Raw genomic sequence first — 22,966 nt, forward strand, 5'->3', positions numbered from 1 at the left:
AGCCACGGGATCAACAAATTCACAACCACAGTTTTCAGAAAACCAGATGCAGGTAACCAATATATCCATGTACTATCCAACCATCCACCCAAGCAAAAGGCCAACGTATGGTTAAACTTCTACCAAAGAGCCTTCTCCTACTGTTCGAGACAAGAAGACCTGAGGGATGAGATAGCAACCATCACGGAACTGGCACTAAAACATGGATATACTGAATGTCAACTCTCCACATGGTCCAGCATAGCTGAAATCCAGGTCAGAGAACCTGCACCATCAACACAACCTGCTCCATAAACGCAAGCAGATCCCAGTAATAAAATTAAGTGGTTTGCCTTCCCCTACCATCCTACCACATCCAACCACCTTACCAAAGCCCTCCACCCCTACAACATCCTTCAAATAGCACACAAACCAACCTCCAAAATAGCTGACCAACTAAGCAAACATAAACGATACTTCCACTCCCCCCTTGACAACCCAGGTGTCTATGATGCTGAATGCAAGTGCAAGGCTCATTACATCGGCAGATCCATCAGACCTATCAGTGAGAGAATTCAGCAGGACCTATCAAATGCAAAAATGGCCCAACCCACCACCGGACTTGTAAAACACATCAAATTCCACAACCATAAAATAAAAGAAGTACATGTCAAGTACAAAGCACACACTCTCATACACACAAAAATCAAAGAAACACACGCCATCATGCACTACAACCATGAACTCAACTTAGATAGTGGTCAGGCACACCATGCTTGGCTTCCCTTACTCCAGCAATTAACACCAGTGACCAGCAGACGACGCATACGCAGACATACAGGCGACAACAGCACACCTAGCGGCGATTTAGGAAGCAACAGCAGAAACGCACCAAGCAACGACACAATGAATTCCAAAGAGGATGGTTCCAGTGGCTACCAAAATCAATAGAAAATTACTTAAAACAGCCTCGCGGAAAACGTGAGTACCTGTATTAAAAGCCATTGTTGCATAAAATTAACTTTTTTTTTGGAGGTGTGAATTACACACACACAAAGATCATGTTATTATCAAACTGACAATAGAAAAGAAGAAAAGAGTAAGTTATCGAATTTAGAATCTGAAACAGGAGAGTAATTATTTTGTGTAGCAACACTTGGCAGAAGCAATATAAAATATAAAGTGTCATTCCACTAAGAAACGTGAAGCTTGAAATATCAAAATAGCAGTTTATCACAATTTTGATTTGAAAGTGTTGACACTACTAATACATTAATATTTTGAAATATTGATACATCTCAGGATAACACATCTAGCAACAGTATGAACTGTATGCAGGCTGTAATGAAATATGATGAAATACTTTTCTGTGAACGAAAATATTGATGTAATTGACGCAGAAATACAAATGATACCTTACCTTGCACAATGATCATCCACAATGAGCACGTTAACCCAACACAGCAATAAGAAGGCACCATTTTCTTCTGAAGGCTCCTTCACTTGTGGCATCTCTATGCAATAGAGTGGATCGGTTTCTTTTATACCCGACACCAAATGAGAATCTGCAATGTAAGATAAATGATGTGTCAACACGATTACATATATAACATTTTTTTTAAATATCTCCACAGCACCTAAAGAATACATGAAAGAAAAATAACATATGCAATTGCAAATTAACCATGCAAAGATTCCTGCAGAGAAATTGCTAACATTTGCCTTTGATGCGAGCACTCCTGCGAGATCGATCTTAGTGGGTCCTCCAAGGCTTTGTTGTTGACCCAGCATTGAGAGTACAATATGGGGCTACTTGGAAGCAGTGACGTGTCCAGGATTTTCAAAAGCGAGGGGTTACGTATATTTTTTTAGAAGTCAGCCCTAATTTTCCATCTTTTTCTGTCTTTGATGTTCTTTTTCTTAAGAATATTGGGCCAAAGGGTGAGATGGGTATGGCCCCCACCAAACCTCCCCTTGGGCATGCCACTGCTTGGAAGCAATTGAAGCTGATTCTGATCTGAATTGGATTGAATTAAAGAGAATCAATTGTAGAATTTATAAAATAAAGTGTATTGTTTCTATTAGACATGTTATCTAAAAATATTAACAAAAACAGGAGAAAGTTACAATTTTCATTGCCTGTTTTAGCATTTATGAAGCAATATTAAGTGTTTCATTTCATCCGAAAACGAAGGTTCTATCTCTATTCTGAAGGAAGTTATAACTGCTTAAAGATTACAGTACAAATTCTGACGGTGGCCATATTGATGATGTCATATCTCCAAAACCCACAATGGGATTCTTTGGGACTTTTGTGACAAATACACCACAAGTAGTACTACATATTCCAGCAAGTTGTTTAATTTTTTTGAATGTCCAGGTTGAACTCTAATTTGACTGGACTAACGGTGGTGATGGGACTCAATGTGCTAAACATGCATCGTCCAGTAAAAAATCTACTTGACAGGTATTCCCCTCAAAGATCATGAAGTTTATTTTAGTGAAGTATACGAAAGCCTTCTCCTCTAACCCCGTTTTTAAAAAATCAAAATGTATGTAACAACTTGCTACTACCATTACATATTGTAAATCTGGGCTTGATTTATGGATCATAGTATTGAATATTTACAATTTGTAATTACAAAATATAACTATATCCATGGTGCAGTGGCCTACTGCAAGCCAATGCTTGCCAAGCAGCTCTGAGTGCGATGTAGGATCTTTGCATTAAGTCCCATTGCAGTTTCAAGAATTTGCTTTAATAATCCTCCTTGATCAGGGAATCGAACCCATGACTGCTTCCACTACACATTTGAGCGTCAGCCTCTTGGTCGTGTAGGAACCCAAGCAAAATTATGAATAGTGTGTACCATATTATGATGAAGTGTACAAATGTTATCGTCTGTTTAGGTATACACAGATGCACTACATAGAAATTTGAAGCGAGAAGCACGGGCTTGGCTAGGACTCAAATCTGGATCTCTGACCATTGCTCTACTAGGCACCAACATTGTTTTAAAGGTACCCATTGCAAGTTCCCGACTGCTCGGGATCCCGAAAAGTCTGGAAATCATATCCCGAAGTTGGCATTGCGACGGGAATTTTTTTTTGCAGATCCCAGTACCAACTTTTCTGAATCCTGCACACACCTACTAATGACTCAGTCGGGAAAGTGATCGTGTTCAGCTCCCGGATGCTATGTGAGCATTGCTCGAATACTTAACACATCCTAAGTGATATGCCTTAGATGATGATTGTTATGTGTGGAAGCATTCTCTATGCAGCACATTTGCTACGGTCGATGCTATACTCTTTCCAAAAAAAAAAGTAGGACATTTACAGATTTCTAAAAAATTCACCCACATGCCGGACAAACACCTAAAAAGGAGGACATGTCCGGGTAAAAGACGATATCTGGTCAGCCTACTCACAGGTAAAACAGTCGAAGTGAAAAGAAGGTGAAGCCATGCCTGGTTCAGTAGCTCAGTTTGTCGAGTAATGGCACAGAAGACCCAGGTTGAAGTGCTATTCGAGCCAAGATTTTTGGTTTCTGATTCTTTGGCTAATAGCAACGATTAAGATGAGTGGTTATTATGCAGGGTGTCTACCAAAATAACAATTCCAAAATTCTTGAATCTTTCATGTCTTTTTCTTGACCCTTTCTTCACATTTATTTAATACTTAGGTATAGTAGGAAATAAAGAAAATATATATTTTTATTCAATGAAAAATCCATACCACAAAGCCGGTTAAGATGAAAACTAAAGCTGTACTTTAACAAGGTATTTAGACTTGCTTTAATTATGCATGTAAAAATTAATACTTCAGACTTCATCCTGGATGAGGAATGGACACATCTCATTATTTAATATTTTTACAGGTCTTCGCCTTCTAATCAAAGGGTCCCGGGTTCAATTCCTGGTGGAGGCATATAATGGTTCGGATCCCACTTTAAACTGTAGGTACAGTCCTGATTAGCCTTACTGTGCATAAAGTGGACTTAAAACACCAAATCAATCAACCAATTAATATTTTTAGGAAAATTCATGCATACAAGAATGTAATTCTTAAGAAACAAAATGAACAAATCTTAACCACAACTCAATATAATTTTAAATTTCCAAATAGCTATTCAATTTTATCAAATCTCAATACAACATATATAACAATGTAAATTCACTATACTGTGAAAAAATAGCAAAAATTCTTGACCAAAAGCATAATTTCTTGACTTTTTGTTGATCTACCTGTTGATTTATTGACTTTATCTTGACTTTCTTCACTGGTAGACACCTTGTTATATGAAATTGATGAAGGAAATACTCACATATTACACTCATGTCCAGGCCGGGACTTCAAGCTGGGAACTTAGGTAATGAAATCAAAAGCCAACCAATTAACATGCTCGGACACCCAGCCGGTTCAAACCTGCACTTTTCACTTCAAATTTCTACATACTACATATCCTGCGTGTGCCAAAGTATGAGAATATAACTGACAAGTGTAACGAGTGCATGACTCCTGCTAATCATTAGGTAGCGGATTTTTAGGTAAAAAATATATTTTTCTCTTGCTTCGGAAGTTGGCCAAACTCGGTAGGAGTGCAATGTAATCTGCAAAGTCTTATTTGACATAAAATTGCACAATTTTACATTTATCACATAAAAATCATATTTCTAGGTAAAGAACATAAAATGTACATGTTTTAGACATTCCAGACAAAATAAAGTTTCCAAATTCTTTGGGCAAATGCATATTTTGAAGTTAATGCATAAACTATACAAAACACCTGGTGAATTAGTAATTTGGTATCCTATTCGGAACTCCACAACAAATAATTTTGAAGCTCTTTCCTGTGTTGTGAGTTTGACAAAACTAACGCATCGTCCATTGTGATACTTCAAGATTTATTGAAAGATGGATGTTTACAAAACGATGTGGCGTTACTGTCTGCAAATATAAACTTTTTGTGTGGCGTGATAGAAAAACTGAAAATTCCTTTAGATTTATTTGTTTGACAGTTTTCAAATGATCATATTTTTGACATCTAGCCACATATTTCCGCTGTTTTTGGAACATAAAAAATAAATATTTTTCAGTTTTATATCACCTAAAAATCCACCCCCCTATTAATCGCACATGATCACAAAACAACACTTCAAGTAATACATACCTGAGAAGGTACGATGAAACCCAAGATCATCTATTTCCGTCAGAAGAATTTCAGGCTCAGTTATCCCGGTATCCGATGCTAAGGCTTCTCTTAGTTCACGAGTTTCAGCATGAACAGGCACAGATAAACCCAATTTTACCTACAAATAAATTCATACATGTAACTAATTACAATTTTACCAATAGAGCACTTTTATATCTAATAGTGTATTAGCATAATATAAAAATGACAATTACAGGCAGAAATAGAATTCCATATTTATCCCCTTAATCAGTAATATGTGGACACAAAGATAAATTCAAATATTTTTCTATCGGAAAGAAAACTATATACAAAAGACTTCGATTTAAGTGCCACAATTGTACAACCTTTGTAAGAAAAGTTCCAGGACTGATTTTTTTATTCTTTATTTATGATATTGAAATACACGAAATGGGTGTTATTCAGTTACATGTGTTCTGAATAAATATGGCCTTGAAGTGTTTCAATGTAAACTCATTAGGTGGCAGGGCTGTGCTTTGCAACCTAATGTTCGGCTTCTTGGAACATTTAGTTGGAAGTTACTCGAGTGACGTGATGGACGTGGATACTGAGCCGAGAGTTAACATTAATTTATCTGTTAAGCTAGGAAAACCTCTAGTGAAACATGGAATATGATACAGCAAGTATATGTGACAAGGCATTATCGAGAAGCCATGTCTTTGATTGGCACAAAAGGTTTTGGGAGGGCACAGAGATTCGGTGCAAGATGATCCAAAGACAATGTTGATCACATTTTTTTATGCTAAAGGTTTGATGCACCATGAATATATCTGCCTGAAGGATAAATGATAAATCAAAACTTTTATATTGACGAGCTGAAACGTTTTTGTCAAGCAATTTGGTGGTCCCGTCCTGATTTGTCGGAATCTTGGTAGTGGTTCTTATTGCACGACAATGCAAGGCCCCATATTACTTTATCAGTCCAGGAAAATCTGGCCAAGCATCGTATCCCTGCTCTACCACATCCCCCATATTCACCTGAACTGTCGCCGTGTGATTTTTTTTGTTTCCCCATGGGAAAAAGTCGCTGAAAGGAAAGTGTCATGAAGATATTGTAGCAATCCAAACCGTTTTGCGACAGATGTGCTGAGAAGCATCCCGGATGAAGCTTTCTCTGCTTGCTTCCATGACCTACAGCTGTGCATAGGTATCCGAGGGGACTATTTTGACAAGACCTAGAACCATTAGTCCGTAAGTTAAGTGAATTATTTTTTAAGAGCTCAGTTCTGGAACTTTTCTGACAAAGGTCGTAATACTGAAAGATGGCAAGGATAAGTGCAAATATGCACTGTATAGGTATTATGCGTAACATGCCATACATGTTATACATGCTACTAATATCACTACAAGCTAATGTATATCACACACACATTCCTACTTGAAAATTAATTCTCGGATAACAATAGATTTTGCTATAAAAAAAAAGATAAAATTATACCTTGTTGTCTCTTTCAAATTTTTGGACTAACCTCAAGCTTCTTCAGGGATAAGGTAAGGTTCTCTGTGAATATAGCATGGTGACATGAAGGCACATTTAGGGGATGTGGGGGTAAGGCCCCACACATTCTCGATCTCTGCCATTTTGGAGGGGTTTCAAGCATGTTTTAACCCTTCTACGAGACTTTATTTTCCCCCATCCCTGAAGGAGGATTGGGGTAGATCCGAAAATTTGGAAGACAATAAAAGGTACGTGTTGTACTATTTATTATCTTCTTTCTAAAATGTATTGCCATAACAATTTGAGTATTTTGAAAAAATTGCATGCACATAGGGTAAGTATGGGGAAATGGATCCCCTGAAAGGACACTTCTCAAAATAACTCAAACTTTTTATTGAAAAATGAAAATAATTGTTGGCATACAAGGTGTGAAGGTACACGTTGTTGGCTATAGACTTCTCCGGGGTTAGGAGATCTGAGCAGTGTGATAGCATGAAGAATGAGAACCACAGGCTAGAGGGAGTCACACGAAGTAAATGTTCCTCAAAGTGAGCAAACGGTTCACATTGCATATAGAACTATTTTCATTCTAGAAGGCATGCCAATTCCATAGTTGTCTTTGTATCCCTGATGTACACGGACACTGCCGGGTTGTAACGATTCCATTGAATGTCAATGTATTCATCACAACCTGGCAGTGTCCGTGGGAGTCTAATTATCCTGGAAATTATGCAAAATTCGAACTTTCTCTTTATTTTGCACAAAAAAACTGTATTTTTTGATTACACATATTCTATTTTGATATTCTGATTTAATTCTCGAATATTCTAAAGCAAATTTCTTGTTAAATTCAAGTATATAATTGGATAAGAATATTTACGCACCAATATTAACCAATATTTTGCACACAGTTTAATTACTGCAATTTTCAAGTATCAGTATCGGTGTCGGTGGGAATTGGTAATAGTATCGGCATCAGTTTCGGTTCAAAGTGGTATCGGCTCAGTCCTATCAAAAACACTAGATGGTAACAGCATGATGGCAAAGTCTGTGTACTTATAGAGGAAGCACTGCCGTCACCACACTTCAAAGCCTAACTTTGGCCGGACTTATCATATTCCATGTAACCATTATGTCCGAAATGCGTTTTCTTACTATTCATGTTTTTGCAGGTAACATTTTCCTAACCTGGTCAGTTTCTAAGGCTGATTTGACTTCTTCTTCAAGATTTTTATTGATTCTGATTCCACACGTTCTTCTTCAACTCACAACTCCAACTGCTGAACTGTTTACAACTTCAACACGAAAATATTTGTACTTTTCTTAGAGGATGATCATTTGCCCCTATATTTTGCACATAAAGTGCAGAAGTGTTTATAATATTGTGGCGCATATCATAAAAGCAATCTTGATAACTAGCTTTTAAGTGGTCCGGATTAATACGTGTAAAAAAATATTGTGCGTTAATGAAACATTGTTACAGAAAAATTTATTGAATGTGTTAACAACTTCGTAGATGATAACACCTACAATAGATAAACTAATTATTTAATTTTGTTCACTCTGGAATATTATAAACAGCACAACATTTCACACTCCTTGTGTTCATGACATCAGAGAAGAATGATGGAACAAGTGTGATGAATTATGTATTGTGCTAAATCGGATTCAAGATGGCAGACTGTCTATTTGTGGCAAAATATACATCTCCATTTGTGTTCACCATTCCCTTTGAGAGGCGAATTTGAATGCTTCATGACACATTTACACCAGAGATGAGGGTTACAGAGCAAGACACAAAAGAAACAGGTATTTGAGCTGGCGAGAGGGAAAGAATGACCTCTAAGGGTTTCAATGACTCATTTATGCTGGACTTGTACAACAGCATAATCAGGCACGTATCTAGAAATATGTTCCGGGGAGGGGGGGGGGGTCCGAACAAATTGTCTAAAAATAATAATAATACTGTTTAAACAAAAATAATTATTATATTAAATTAAATATTAATTAAAATATTCAAATGAATTAATATTATATTGTTATTGCATGAGTAAGTAAAGGACGGTATAAGAATAGTGATATAACAGCACGTATTAATTATCTAGCTTAAGTGTAGTTAAGATCGGCAAAATTTGTATAAAAAACTGCCCTGACAAGGAAATTAATATCAAAATAGATAAAGAATTGAATATTTATTAAATATAAAAAAAGGTTGTTAGATCCAATTGAAGAAAAGTAAAGTTCCTGGTGATATTTTATGAATGTTGCGTTGCAAGTAGTAATAAATCTTGCAGAAATCTACTTTGCCACGTCATTCAAAGTAGTATTGATTACAATATATCCTAATCCTTGCCTTTCAATAAGTTTGCGGAAATCAGTAGCGTACTCAGGATTTCATCAAAGGGGGGGGGGGTATTTCGAAAACTTTTTACAAATTCACATTACCATTGTTTTATTATACTTTAATTACTTAATAGTAATAATTTATTAATAATACAATTAATTAATTAGTTAATAACTACTAATAATACTACTAATGCAGCTGCTGTTACTACTTATATCACTACTATTATTAAGTAGTAGATATCTTCATAAATATATTTATGAAAGCAATAGAACAAAATTACATTTCTTTGTTTCTTTGTTACGAAATAATTGTCTAGTCAACTGTTATTTGTATATGATAGGTGAGAAATTCTAAGTGTGAAGAAAATCCATAAAAACAAGCAAATATATTAAATTTATTGAAATAATCAAATGAAACTCATTCAAGGAGCCGCGGTGGTCTAGTCTGACAACCTCGTGGGAGATCCGGGTTCGATTCCAGGAATTGGTTGGTATTTATTCAGTCTTGTCTCCGCACCCAGCCTCATATCAATGGGTATCTGAGAGCAACCCTGGTGGATAAAGGCTGCTGGAGCATGGTGCTGATCCCATCCCTGAAAAATGGCCGAGATCGAGAATGTGTGGGCCCCAGCACACCACTACATGTGCCTTCATGGCACGGTGCTATATGCACGGGGAAATTTACAATACCTTCTTTACCTATGGAACTCACCCAGGATGATGATGAGGCGCGAGAATGCATGTTGCCAAATTCCACTGAGTCTATGTTTTCGTTCAAAAGTAAGTTTATAGACATTCCAACACATTTATCACTTCTAGGTGATTCACAAAGCACTTCTTCAACATTATTTAATGATGTGGATGTAGACTCAGCATCACTTGAGAGTTCACAAGGGGATGCGAAATCATTACCGGGAAGAACGTTTGCAATAACTTTGGCACACTGCGAAGAAGCAAGGAATTTTCACAATTCTCGCGAGAGACTGCGCGACTTTTTGCAAAAGAATTGCAAAATTGAACTTTGTGGCCGCTTAGATTGCGTTTGGAATGTTGTTTTTCTCCATGCTGTATTGGAATAATAATTCAAATTTTTATTATTATTACTGTCGCAGATCTTTGACTGTGATAAATTAGCCATTTTTACTTTTTCTACAACATTTTCCATAATATTTCAAAAGCTCAAGGGGGGGGGGGGGTTAAACCCGGTAAACCCCCTTGCGTACGCCACTGGCGGAAATAAACAACAATCGTTTAAAGAACAAGTAAAAAAATGATATTCCCTTTTCAAATAATTCAAAATAAAGCACTGCCCTCTCTCAGAAAGTATTGTTTGTCCCCTTTGCAAACAGGTTAATTTCCGCCCCCTACCATTCTCTCCCTGGAAAAAAAATATTTTCATGTCCATGGTGATGTCACTGCTGGAACACTGCCAGGATAAACCTCCAGTCCTGCAGAAGTGTCCAAAATCACTAAGTACAACACGGTATAAATGTGCATAGAAGAAAAGACGAGGATAGATTAAAACTGCGTGGGTGGACTTACCTGCCTGGGCTGCTGAGAGAGGTAGACAACGGTGACAAAGAGCGGCCGCCTCTGCTTTTGTGGCACGGGCATCGAAACGCAAAGGAAGGGATCGAAGGTGTTGCTCTGCCTGTGACACTTCGGACACATCAAAGATGAACGAAACTGTGCTTGGAATAGGTCATGCACAAAGCTATTGTTGCATCGAAGGTAGTTGGACATTGTTTCAGCTGCCACAATCTCATCAGGCTTGCCATATGAATTCTGCAAAGAGAAGAAACCGGTTAGACAGATAAAATTAATTTACACTTGTTTGTATGTGCACTACAGTTTTTCAGTGTCATGATGTAAAACCTAATTTTTCTGTGTATATGGGCTTCCTAAAGGTCAGGACATGGGACCATTCATGTATACACACATAGATTACAGTGTTGGCCAAATTATTGGACTCATTGTAAAAAAGAAGCATATTTCCTTGTTTTGAAAGTGTTCTAACTAAATATATTTGACGATTGTTATAAATTTTTATGGGATTAAACTGTTTTCTGCTTCGGAATAATCTTGTTTCCAACAATCCTTTCTTTTACTGTGTCCCCAGAATAGATGACAGCACTATTCTTGGCATATTCACAAAATTGCCTGGAACATTGTTTACCGTGTTATTTATGCTATTTTTTGGTTATAACAAAGGAAATAATATTAATTCTGGTTGTTGTAAGGGTGTTCTTTATTTGTATCTTCGGAGCAACGCGTAATTTCATAAACCACGTGGTTTGAAGTTTAGAAAAAAAGAGTGAAAAGGTGGTCATACGAAGTACTGACTGTACTTGCAGTGTGTATAACAATGCAATGTGTATCACAAAACATTATATCTGTCGAATTTCTCTACATAAAGTGAGTTAATCTGTATTCCATTTTTTTAAACTAATGAGTCCAATAATAAGGCCAATACTGTATAAACATATTTAATATGGTCGGTATGGACTCCGTTAGTGTGACGCCACAGCACTAACTTCATTTACTGTACATTGCAGTGGTTTACAGTCCTGATTAGCCTTCGTGAGCATACTTTGAAAAAATAAAAATGAAAAACTATTTTCGAATCCGGCTCTGGTCGGAATTTATTCGGCCTACGTATAGGGCCGGTGGAAACCCACCATCGTGAGGAAATTGGGGAGCTTCGAATGAGTAAGCGTAATCCGGTCCCGGAAACCTACTACGAGGGTCACTATTTATATTTTGAGCTTAACAATGAAAAAAAAACAGGAATTTGGCATTGAAAACTGCTTTATTGTTTTTCGAAGTATTCTCCTTTATGGTCAATACACTTTTGCATTCGTTCGAACCATTTGTCAAAGCAGTTTTTCCAATCCTCTTGAGACACCTCCATAATATGGTCTTTGAACGCATCAACGGCGTCTACCGCCGACGAAAATAGTTGTCCACGCAATTTATTCTTGACATTCGGGAACAAGAAGAAGTCATTGGGTGCCAAATCAGAACTGTACGGCGGATGACCCATCAATTCGATTTTTTGACTGTTCATAAAGTCGGTTGTTAGACGAGATGTGTGACAGCTGGCATTGTCTTGATGAAGAATGATCCGACGGCGTTTGTTTGTTTTCCGTATTTGACCGAAGACCTCTGGCAAACGAATTGTTGTGTACCATTCAGAGTTGACCGTTCTACGTTCCTCTAAAGGCACAGTTGCCACATGACCAGTTTTCCCGAAAAAACAGGCGACCATTTGTTTCGATGTGCTTCGAGCGCGAACAACTTTTGTTGGATTGGGTTCATCTTGAAACACCTATATAGTCGACTGCTGTTTACGTTCCGACTCATGTGCATATATCCATGATTCGTCACCTGTTACAATCTTATATACGTCTTTTGAAGCACCACGATTGTATTTATTGAGCATTTGTTTGCACCAATTGACGCGAGCGTCTTTTTGAGTTTTTGTCAAATTGTGTGGGATCCAACGAGAACATACCTTTCTCACAGCTAAATGATCATGTAATATTTTATATATGCTGGTGGAACTAATGCCTTTGGTTGCCTCAATCTCAGAGTATGTCACATGACAATCTTGCAGTATTAGGTTTTGCACAGCATCAATGTTTTCTTGAACAACAACTGATTTTGGACGACCTTCGCGAATCTCGTCGGTGAGCGAATGGCGGCCACGATTAAATTCGTTATACCAGCGTTTCACAGTGGCCAAATGTGGAAGTAAGTTGATCGATGCACTCTTGTCTTGATAATCCACGTCGAAAATCGTAAAAAATCATCGCACGAAAATGTTCACGAGTTAATTCCATTTTATTGTTGTCGCGCAATCTCCAAGGCAACATAAACAACACAAATGAAGCTATTGACAAAACATTTGAAGTACGTTATGGTCAATAATGCCAGACGATTCCGTGCAAACGTTAAATCGCGCCTAACTTCAATCAGTGTTGCCAAGGCTCAAAATATAAATAGTGACCCTCGTATAACGGCTGGGGATACGTCGGGCTGACCCCCCGACTATTCCAATACTGGTTGCAGATCTCCACGCTTAGAGGTGACGAAGGAAAGCGTGGGAGGGAGACCGGCAGTCGGTAGGTAAGCCAAGGTCCTTCAGGGCTGTTGCCCAAAGGATTATTTATTACACAAAGATTTTATGTTCCAATACATGATTACAATTACACTGCACGGAAACGTTTTTCAAAAAATTGCAGTATAGTTATGGGTTAAATATAGGTGGGTTTCATCCCACTGTACTGTGGAGAGCAAAAGTAGCGAAAGGAAAGCGAATTGATTAATTGATTGATTTAGTTTATTTTACTTCGCGTTTTGTGCCTCTTGGCTAATTTGCGAAGATTGGGATGAGTGATGAAATTGATGAATGGACATTCACAAACAACCAAGCCCGACCAGGATTCGAACCCGGAACCCTTGGCGTCGCAGCGCGATGTCCTAACCACTCGGCCAAAGGGTCGGGCGGGGAAAGCGAATTAAGTACAGTGGGATGTACAAGCATTGCTCGGTAAATTGTCCATAACTATTTTCAATAATTTTTCTTTTGCATCCTTCGTGTTTTTAAGAATATAATTATTTATTTTACTTCACTTTTCTGGCACTTTATGGCTAATCTCGAAGATGAGGATGAGTGATGAAAATGATGGAAGGGTCACAAAGAACACCTATCCTTTGATTCCAACCCGGGACCCCTGACGTTCGGGACTGTTTGGTGGTTTGTTTCAATTTTTGAAGCTCGCATTGCGTAAAACAAAGAGAATAAACATGGTGATGGACAATTTGCTTGGAAATACTTACGACAGAGGCGAGGCTTTCGGTCATCGGCCGATGCGGCGATGACTTAGCAAAATAATAAAAATACTGCATTTTAAATATTTTAGAGAAGTAAAAAAATATGTCAGAATATTCTGATATTTGTGCGAAACAGCTAGAAATAAGCAAGGGATTCGCTAAGTTTAGCGCGGCGGAATGAGAGCCCAGTACTATAGATCCACCAACTTATTTGAAACCCTGGCCAGAAACAAGTGGCGCTAGTGTCGAATGTTTAGGAGGGGAGCTCGGGAACTCTGCGCAAGGGAAGGGATGGCAGAAACACGTGTTTTCCCCCCTGTGTTGCCAAATCTAGAAGTGGGCGTGTGCCGTGAAAGGTTTGCAAGTAAACAAATACGTTTCTAGACGTGGTAATTCAAATAACATAGCATAAGAGAGAGGAGGGAGGGGGACACTAAAGTTAAAAACGCCTGCTGTCTCGCAGAAGGATATCAACAATTTAAACACATAAGATTAGTATTCTAAATTATGTAAACTATAAAAAAAAATATGTAAAAAAAAAGAAAAAAGCATGAATCCAAGTTTCATCAATGTAAACAAATGGCATCCCTTCGTTGCGGAATCTGTTGATCACACGAAGATATCTTGCTCTCCAAACCACAATGTTGCTTCGTTCAACCCGAGCTAAGCGAGAGTTTCTATATTTTTTTAAATTTAAAGCCTATTTGTTTCATAATTTTCCGTAATGTTTCTCGCCCCCATGATAATTAATTTCTTCCTTAGCAATAGCTAAAAGTTTCAATATTGTAGGAACTTCTCTTTCACTACGTACATTTCATGGACAATTTCTGGTCAGGGGTTTGTAAATCTTTTTTCTCTCTTTTCAGTTTTTTAAGCAATGACTCCGACCGTCCCGTTAGATATTTTGATTTGATTTGATTTAGTTTATTTCACTTCACGTTTTGTGCCTCTTGGCTAATTTGCGAAGATTGGGATGAGTGATGAAATTGATGAAAGGACATTCACAAACAACCAAGCCCGACCGGAATTCGAACCCGGGACCCTTGGCGTCGCAGCGCCCGTTAGATATACTGCTCTCTTTAGGGGTTGATCGCGAGGATAATTCCACCCTTCTCTTTTCTCTTCTTCACACTTCTCGATGATTCGTAGTAGCAAATTTCGCTCACTGCTGTGCACAACTTTCGACACTTTACACTTACTCAAAAACACGTCTACGCACATCAACAACACTCCTCGAATTCTTGAAGAGAGTAAAATTAGCAACACTGTGTCAGCGGAAGTGGGAAGGTCCTTGCCTGACCAGCGCCAGAGCAAACACCGGGGGTGAAAGAAGGGGTTGGGGGAGGCTGGTTAGTTCGCATATTTTCCGAGGTTTCAGAAAGCTTGGTGGATCTATATCCCCGTAGCGAACACTCGCGCTACGTTTCTTATCGAAGGCAATTGTGTGCGCAGGCCCAAGTCATCGCAGAAAATGTGCGAATCTCTCTACCTGATCGGAAGACACACGACGACCGCTTGAAGGTCTGGTCATAACAGGCCTTTCATTTTCAGCTCCCATGTTTACGGCTGGGTTTCTCTGACGTCATCAGGATTAAAATTTTTCCGAGTGCTATTTCCATCATTATAAAGCATGCAATGCTGTTACTAGCCTGGCCCCCCCACACTTTACCTCCGCACTCGAGGTTCGGTGCAATTCGTACTCGGCTCTGATTTGTCTAGGGGTATCTTTCTTTGTACGACAATGCACGTGGGTTGCTACAAGTCAACATAATTATATAATTCACTACAAGAGACAACGGATAACCTTTGCGAAATCTTATTGCTATAGAGGGATAAATTACCTTGTCCAGCATTTGTGAAATTATAAACGGAAATTTTGGATATTTTCTATAGTTTAATTAACGTAAAATTTGAAGTATATACAAGTCGTATCCGAACGTTTATTTCTCTAATTATTTATCGGGCCAAAACTCTAATTTTGATGTTGGAATCTCTATTGTTTGTACCTGGATGCTTTACATTTCATGAATTACATCTGAAGTACGCTTGTCACAAGGTAGACTCGCGTTACTTCAAGAAACGTCTTAACAGGCGCTAGGCCGCCCGACGTGTACATTTCTGAACCTCTACGGTGACAAGGCACTAGGCTGCCCGGCGCACCGTAATTACTTTAAAATAACATCCAGTACAACTACCTTTTTACCTGTAAACTGGACACCAAGGCACTAGCTTGCCCGGCAATCCAATCTCTTACAGCATCCGTTTCGGGAGACCTGTCCTCCGGTCCTAGCTAACCGAAGCAAAAACAGCCTCTCCCTTCCAAGTCTCAGTTCCAACAGCCGACCTCCCCCTCGAGATCTGGGAGTTTATATATGTTTGGTTGGCGTCTGTTGCCAACCGCCCTTCTTTCAAAATTTTTAATCTTTTAACAGCTAAACTGCCCGCCTTTCTTCTGAACGTTCGAAACACGAAGAAAGAACAGAGAGCTACATGGTTTTATACATGGAATATATACTAACCTAAATATGCATAATAAATTGAGATACCCTTATCACATAATATACACGTAATTACCTAATTAACATATTAATAAATATTTCAATAAAAAAAAACACTGTTGCCCTGACACGGGGGCAGGGTAACAGATTCCCCCTCCCCAGCGTTACAATTCAATCTGAAATTTAAATTTCAGTCTGTGTGAATTGTCTTAAAGTCACTGAGAAAAGTTAAGCACTGTATCTGAAAAAGAAAAGTTCACTGAAAATGTTATTTTCACTACACAGCACAACCGTCTCTCTGAAAAATAAGAGTCTCGATTTCACTGCACTAAATATCCTATTTCCACACGGTTTCTTCCTCCGGGAATCCTGGAATCTCCTGGACATCTCAGACATCTGGTCATCAGGACTGCTTCCAAGTGCAGACAGATTCAGCTCCTCCACCTTCCATCGAAAATGTCCGGCTCCCGCTCTAGGGTCGACTCAGCCTCCTCCTCGGTCCATCTGAAGAACCCCCGGCTCCTCAGTCCCCTAGTCCTTGTGTCTGGGACTTCTGCAGTACTCGGTTCGATTCCTGCCGAATTTCAGCTTCAAATGCTTTCAAAAGTTCTATCGTTCGATCACACGACCCGACTTTAAAAATGGCCTTTCCATTTTTCATCTATAAGGAAACTTTCCCTTCCTTTTTCCGGGCATCGAAACTGCCATTCTTCAGCATTCTCTTAGCGATGAAAATATCATGTCTTCATGTTCACAATTGTCACCACCCTTTATCGGCAAAAGGTTGACATAACATAAAATACAACAGTCCGTAATTTTAAATCTTACATTCACAAGAAATGAATTTACCAGGACACTAATGTGTAGCGACAATAAATCAGGAACTGAATTACTACTGTAAAAACTAGAAGTCGGTCACTCGGCTTCTTTTCCATCATTTTTCACAGACCTTGTACCCCCTCCCCTTAATGGATTCTCAGGGTAGAATTTTAGGGACGAGTGTTTTCCCTCACACTTCTCAAATTTCTTCTCGGAACGACCTTCAGCTGGTCAACGTTAGCCAGAACTCTCTTCCCCTCACCTTCCTTTTCCAAAACAACATTATTTGGAGTAGTGAATTTCAGAATTCTGTAGATCCCCTTGAATTTCGGGAAAAAGCATGCAGTTTGCTTGTTACAAGCAGACGAAATCCTATGCTCTTGAAGCAGTACTCGATCTCCGACACGAAGATTAACCCTTCTTCTGCCCTTATTGTAGGCCCTTGACGCCTTTTGCCTCGTCTTTTCCTCTTTTTCTCTTGCAAATTCGAAAGCCGCGCCCATTCATTCCTTTAACTGTATGACGTAATCCAACTGTCTTTCCGCCGTGACGTCCTCCCCGGTTCCATCTTCCCTCTGAAGCTCCATTTTCCGAGTGTCATGTCAGTGTGTACAAATCACGTCCAAAGAACAAGAATGACGGTTTCAACCCAGTCATCGAATTCGTTGCATTATTGATGGCAAAACTTATCGCGTCCAAGTTTTCAGCCCACGATGAGTGTTCTCTGCAAAACTTTCCAAGTGCTTGCTTGATTATCTTAATCGCTGCTTCTGATTTGTTTCCCTTCGGTCTATATGGCGTAATATATACAGGCTTGCAATTCACAGAACGCAACGTTTGTGAATACAGTTTGCTTCGAAATACACTCTGGTTGTCACTGACAACGTATTTCGGAAATCCTGATTGAAAACAGTACTTCAAGAATGCTTGCGAGATCGTCCTCGCCGTTGTAGTTCTAAGCGGTGTCAAACTAATGTGCCTTGAGAACTCATCTTGAATGACTAAACAGTACTTGTATCTCCCCTTCGTACTTGAAGGCAGTGGTCCAAAAATGTCCAGAAACACTTTGTATCCAAGCGCAGTAGCTTTTCTCGAGTTCATAAATCCCATCTTTCTGCTGTTGTCAGGATTATACTGAAGACAAGTGATACAACTTTTGCAATAGTTACTGACATCTTTGACTACTCCGTCCCAAGTATAATTCTCTAGGACCTTAAACAATGTCTTTCCATGTCCTAGGTGCGCAGATAATAATTCATCATGCAAAGATTTAAGTACTTCACTCTTCAACTTCTCTGGTACCCACAGCTTCAATCTGGAGCTAAACGGTGGAAAAAGTCCAGTGTTTTCGTCAACGAAACGGTAAAGCAGTCCATCATCGTCGAGACAGGAATGTTGCAGATAGAAGTCAAATTTTCTCTTCTCTCGAGCATCCTTGATTTCAACTTCTTCCCCATTTAAACATCCAATTAATTTCGACAAGTAAGGATCACTCTGTTGTTCTCCTTTCCACATTTCTTTATCGTTAAGATCTACGGGCGGCGAAGTTTCTTTCTGTCCGTCCGTCCGTCTTCCATTTACAGTGTTGCCAGCTGCATCTGTAAACATCGCTTCCGTTCTCCCTCTCTGTTTCCCGTCGAATTTCTTCTTTTGCTCAGAAAGTGGCCTAGGTTTCGCTCGGAACTGCTTCTCGTTATTCACCTTCAAACGAACCTCGTAATCCTTTGCTAATCCCGGTTTATCTTGAAAAACATCAATATGCCTTCTGAGTATGGCACTCAATTTCGGCTTGTTTTCCTCTGAGATATCGGTACCCTCCATCAGCATGGCAATCCTTCTCTCTTCGTCAACCCCCTCCTCTTTGATGTCGCTGCTACGTGTCTCAGCTCCGCAAGCAGAAACGTTCTCTCGGACTCCTTCGACTCCATCCGTGGTCGAACCCAGTCCCCTTGAACCAACAGCATCAACGCTGTCACGTGTCGGCGGCGCATCAAAAGGCACGATTTTCGAAAGATCAGGCTCAATTGCCCACCCGTTACGATGAATCATGGGTATAAGTCCCAGCTTAGCCATGAATGTCCTTCCCATTAACATTTCATGATTAGCATTAGGTAACACAAATATCTGATCCCGAGCCTTGTGTCCGTGAAACTTAATATTCACGTAAGCGCTCCCCAAAGATTCCACATTTCCTTCCGCAAGTATTACTTTAGTTTTATAACCCTTCAATTTCACTCCATTTGTCTTCATTTTCTCGAAAACCTCCAAAGACACAAACTTATTGGACGACGCCGTATCAATACATGCGTGTACTTCCACATTAGCCACGTTGCATAAAACGATAGGTTCCCTTACATATTTTACATTTACATTGTGAGGCGAAAAATTTTCCTTCCGCGTAAAATTTGCAGTTTCCACGCCACGAACTTGACAAATTCGTGGCGACTCTACGAGTTTTTTGTTACTTCCTTCCCACGTTCATTAATCTTGTTTTCCCTACGGTGATTTGAAGCTCTGCAACCTTTCTGTCCACAAGTGTAGCATAATTTATTTCTCTGGCAATCTTCCTTCGAAAAGCGGTTCTGTTTGTTTTCATCCCTCACCGCAAGCCGCGAGGGTGGAGGGCGTGAAACCACATGTTCAGCCCTCAAGCGCTCGACTTTCGGGCGGTCAAAACCAATGCTCACAGGGTCCAAGAAAATATCAGATTTCTTTCTTTCCCCCTCCTCTTCGCATTCCTGGTTAAATGACTTTTTCAACGACCAGCTGTAAATTTCGTCTTCAGAAACGAAAGACTCGAATCTCTGCCTTTCCAAAAACTCCGCTTGTAGTTCTAGCGCGTACTCGCTCATTTCTCTCATAGAAGTGAATGTCTTGTTGTACAAATAATCCCTAAATACCGGATTGCAGTGCGATTTCACAAAGGCAATTCTCTCCTGTGCAGAAGCCGAATTCCTTATCCTGCTAAAATGCCTGTCAACTTTGCGAACGTATTCCGCCAATCCCTCGTTAGCAAGTTGAAACCTCTGAGACAAAAATAACTCTGCTTCTCTCTGATAATCCAATCCATGAAAAGCCTGCAAGAATTTATGCCTGAATTGTGAAAAATCACCGAACGGTTCCGTGAACAAAAACCACTCCCTCGCTTCATTTCGCAACGAAAGAGGAATAAACTGCTTCAGAAGATCATTTTCAGAAATTTTCAGCGTTCTCGCGTAATCTTCAATCCTATCCAGATACGAAAAAGCATCTTCCTTCCCTACATTTCCCTCGAATGTCGGAAGCGGCAAACGAATTTCCTCCATTGTCACTCTTGGAACGCACCTCTGTTCCTCAACAACAGAAAGTTCTGACGCGGTCGGGCTGGACCTGCTCGAGTTACCAAGCGACATTCTTGTAACTTCCCCTTTTCTGTTTCGCAAGATCATCGGTTCGATCCTCGTCCGTTTCTCTCCTCAACTTTCAAGCAAAAATCTCGTTCAATATCCTGCGACAAGACCTCAAATAAATAAGTTCAATCGCGGACAGAGCCCCCAAATAAATATGTTACTAGCCTGGACCCCCCACACTTTACCTCCGCACTCGAGGTTCGGTGCAATTCGTACTCGGCTCTGATTTGTCTAGGGGTATCTTTCTTTGTACGACAATGCACGTGGGTTGCTACAAGTCAACATAATTATATAATTCACTACAAGAGACAACGGATAACCTTTGCGAAATCTTATTGCTATAGAGGGATAAATTACCTTGTCCAGCATTTGTGAAATTATAAACGGAAATTTTGGATATTTTCTATAGTTTAATTAACGTAAAATTTGAAGTATATACAAGTCGTATCCGAACGTTTATTTCTCTAATTATTTATCGGGCCAAAACTCTAATTTTGATGTTGGAATCTCTATTGTTTGTACCTGGATGCTTTACATTTCATGAATTACATCTGAAGTACGCTTGTCACAAGGTAGACTCGCGTTACTCCAAGAAACGTCTTAACAGGCGCTAGGCCGCCCGACGTGTACATTTCTGAACCTCTACGGTGACAAGGCACTAGGCTGCCCGGCGCACCGTAATTACTTTAAAATAACATCCAGTACAACTACCTTTTTACCTGTAAACTGGACACCAAGGCACTAGCTTGCCCGGCAATCCAATCTCTTACAGCATCCGTTTCGGGAGACCTGTCCTCCGGTCCTAGCTAACCGAAGCAAAAACAGCCTCTCCCTTCCAAGTCTCTGAACGTTCGAAACACGAAGAAAGAAGAGAGAGCTACATGGTTTTATACATGGAATATATACTAACCTAAATATGCATAATAAATTGAGATACCCTTATCACATAATATACACGTAATTACCTAATTAACATATTAATAAATATTTCAATAAGAAAAAAAACACTGTTGCCCTGACACGGGGGCAGGGTAACAATGCAATGATCTAATACACGTAATTACTGATGTCGTGAGTGATTTTTTTTTTTAAAAAAAACCTGAAAAGTCGGACTATCTCTCAATTATGTTAGACGAACCATCTAATGTTAACAGTAGGTCTCAATTGTCAACTGTCTACAGATCTGTGCATAAGGAGGAGGGCTTATTGGTTTTACTGATGTGAGTACCGATTGTATATCTGACGGGTTATTTGTTCATGTAACAATTGTCAACAAGTAGAAACTGGAGGATAAATTTATTATTGCTCAAACTTATGACGTGTCGGCAGTTATGTCGGGGCACTTTCCGGATTTGCAAAAGAAAGTCCAGGACGAGTACCCGAAGGCGTTAGTTACGCATTGCTACGCTCAAGTGTAGATTTAGTGGTGTTCCAGGCAATGAATGAAATACCATACATTCTTATCCACTTTGCCACACAAGAACGTTAAAAGTAAACCATCCCATCCTTTTCACAACCCAGGTGGTGTTATAAATCACGCTTAGTTAACGTAGTTGAACAGTACAGGGAGCCAATAATTGACTTTTTGTCCAATATGTGGATGACAACTGAAATGGACCGAGCAGGTGTGCACAGCGTATGGATTTGTGCACTTTTTGCAATGCTTTCAAACAATATTTTTACTGAAGACATTTTCTACTTTGATGAAAAGTATTTCTCGGGTTATCGACCAGGTGAGTTGTGGAGAAGACTCAAAGCTATCGAGAGCTAACGTCACTCATTTTTAGGGAAGAAGTGAGTGTGACGTTAGCTATCGAAAGTTTAGAAGATTTTTGGCGTTTACCGAGGAGAAATATTGTGCCCCCCTCTTCCAGGTTGGAAAGATCGACCCTGACGTTTGACAAGTCTTGCGATGACTCCAGGGTGCGAAATCCTTGGGGGGAGGGGGGATTTCCCCCACCAACAATCTTGGCATCAAAAATCTCCCGGGGAGAGAGTTTTTGTTACGACAAACAATAAAATCAGGAATTATTTTTAATTTCAAGTATACTATACTAAAAATAATTTCGAAAACACACACAAATTAGTGTGGTGGTGAGTGTTCAATGCTTCTCTCTCTCAGGAGATCTAATCAATATCTATATACACAATGAAAGTAAAACATGAATGCAAGACAATAATAACTATGAAATCGAATTAATTTACATTAACATAAAGCAAAAAGTAAATAAAAACTTACACATAAGAAAAACACTTCCAACTATTTCATAATTTATTAACATCTTTAACCAGTTAGTACAGGAACAAGTTTGCCAGTTTATACGTAATATCGATATTGTAATATCTGATATAGACAAATTAATTTCTTTATTGTAATTAATAATAATAAATATATTTTTAATTTAGTATTTTTTTTTACTTTTAATAACATTATAAATATGTATAT

At 39.1% G+C, this 22,966-nt stretch overlaps 1 protein-coding gene across 2 annotated transcripts in view; it reads right to left on the bottom strand.

The window, feature by feature from the left end:
- Usp15-31 (Ubiquitin specific protease 15/31) overlaps positions 1-22,966 on the bottom strand; it is a 218,192-nt gene that overhangs the window by 31,881 nt on the left and 163,345 nt on the right. For both annotated transcript variants that reach the window (XM_083125500.1, XM_083125499.1), the window contains exons 2-4: positions 10,521-10,763; positions 5,153-5,291; positions 1,400-1,544 (exon numbers count right to left, since the gene is read on the bottom strand). In XM_083125500.1, the coding sequence (XP_082981626.1) occupies positions 1,400-1,544; positions 5,153-5,291; positions 10,521-10,763 (527 nt within the window). The remainder of the gene's footprint in view (positions 1-1,399; positions 1,545-5,152; positions 5,292-10,520; positions 10,764-22,966) is intronic.

The sequence above is a fragment of the Lepisma saccharinum genome, chromosome 7 (genome assembly GCF_977018435.1).
Source record: "Lepisma saccharinum chromosome 7, izLepSacc3.1, whole genome shotgun sequence".
NCBI classification, from domain to species: domain Eukaryota; kingdom Metazoa; phylum Arthropoda; class Insecta; order Zygentoma; family Lepismatidae; genus Lepisma; species Lepisma saccharinum.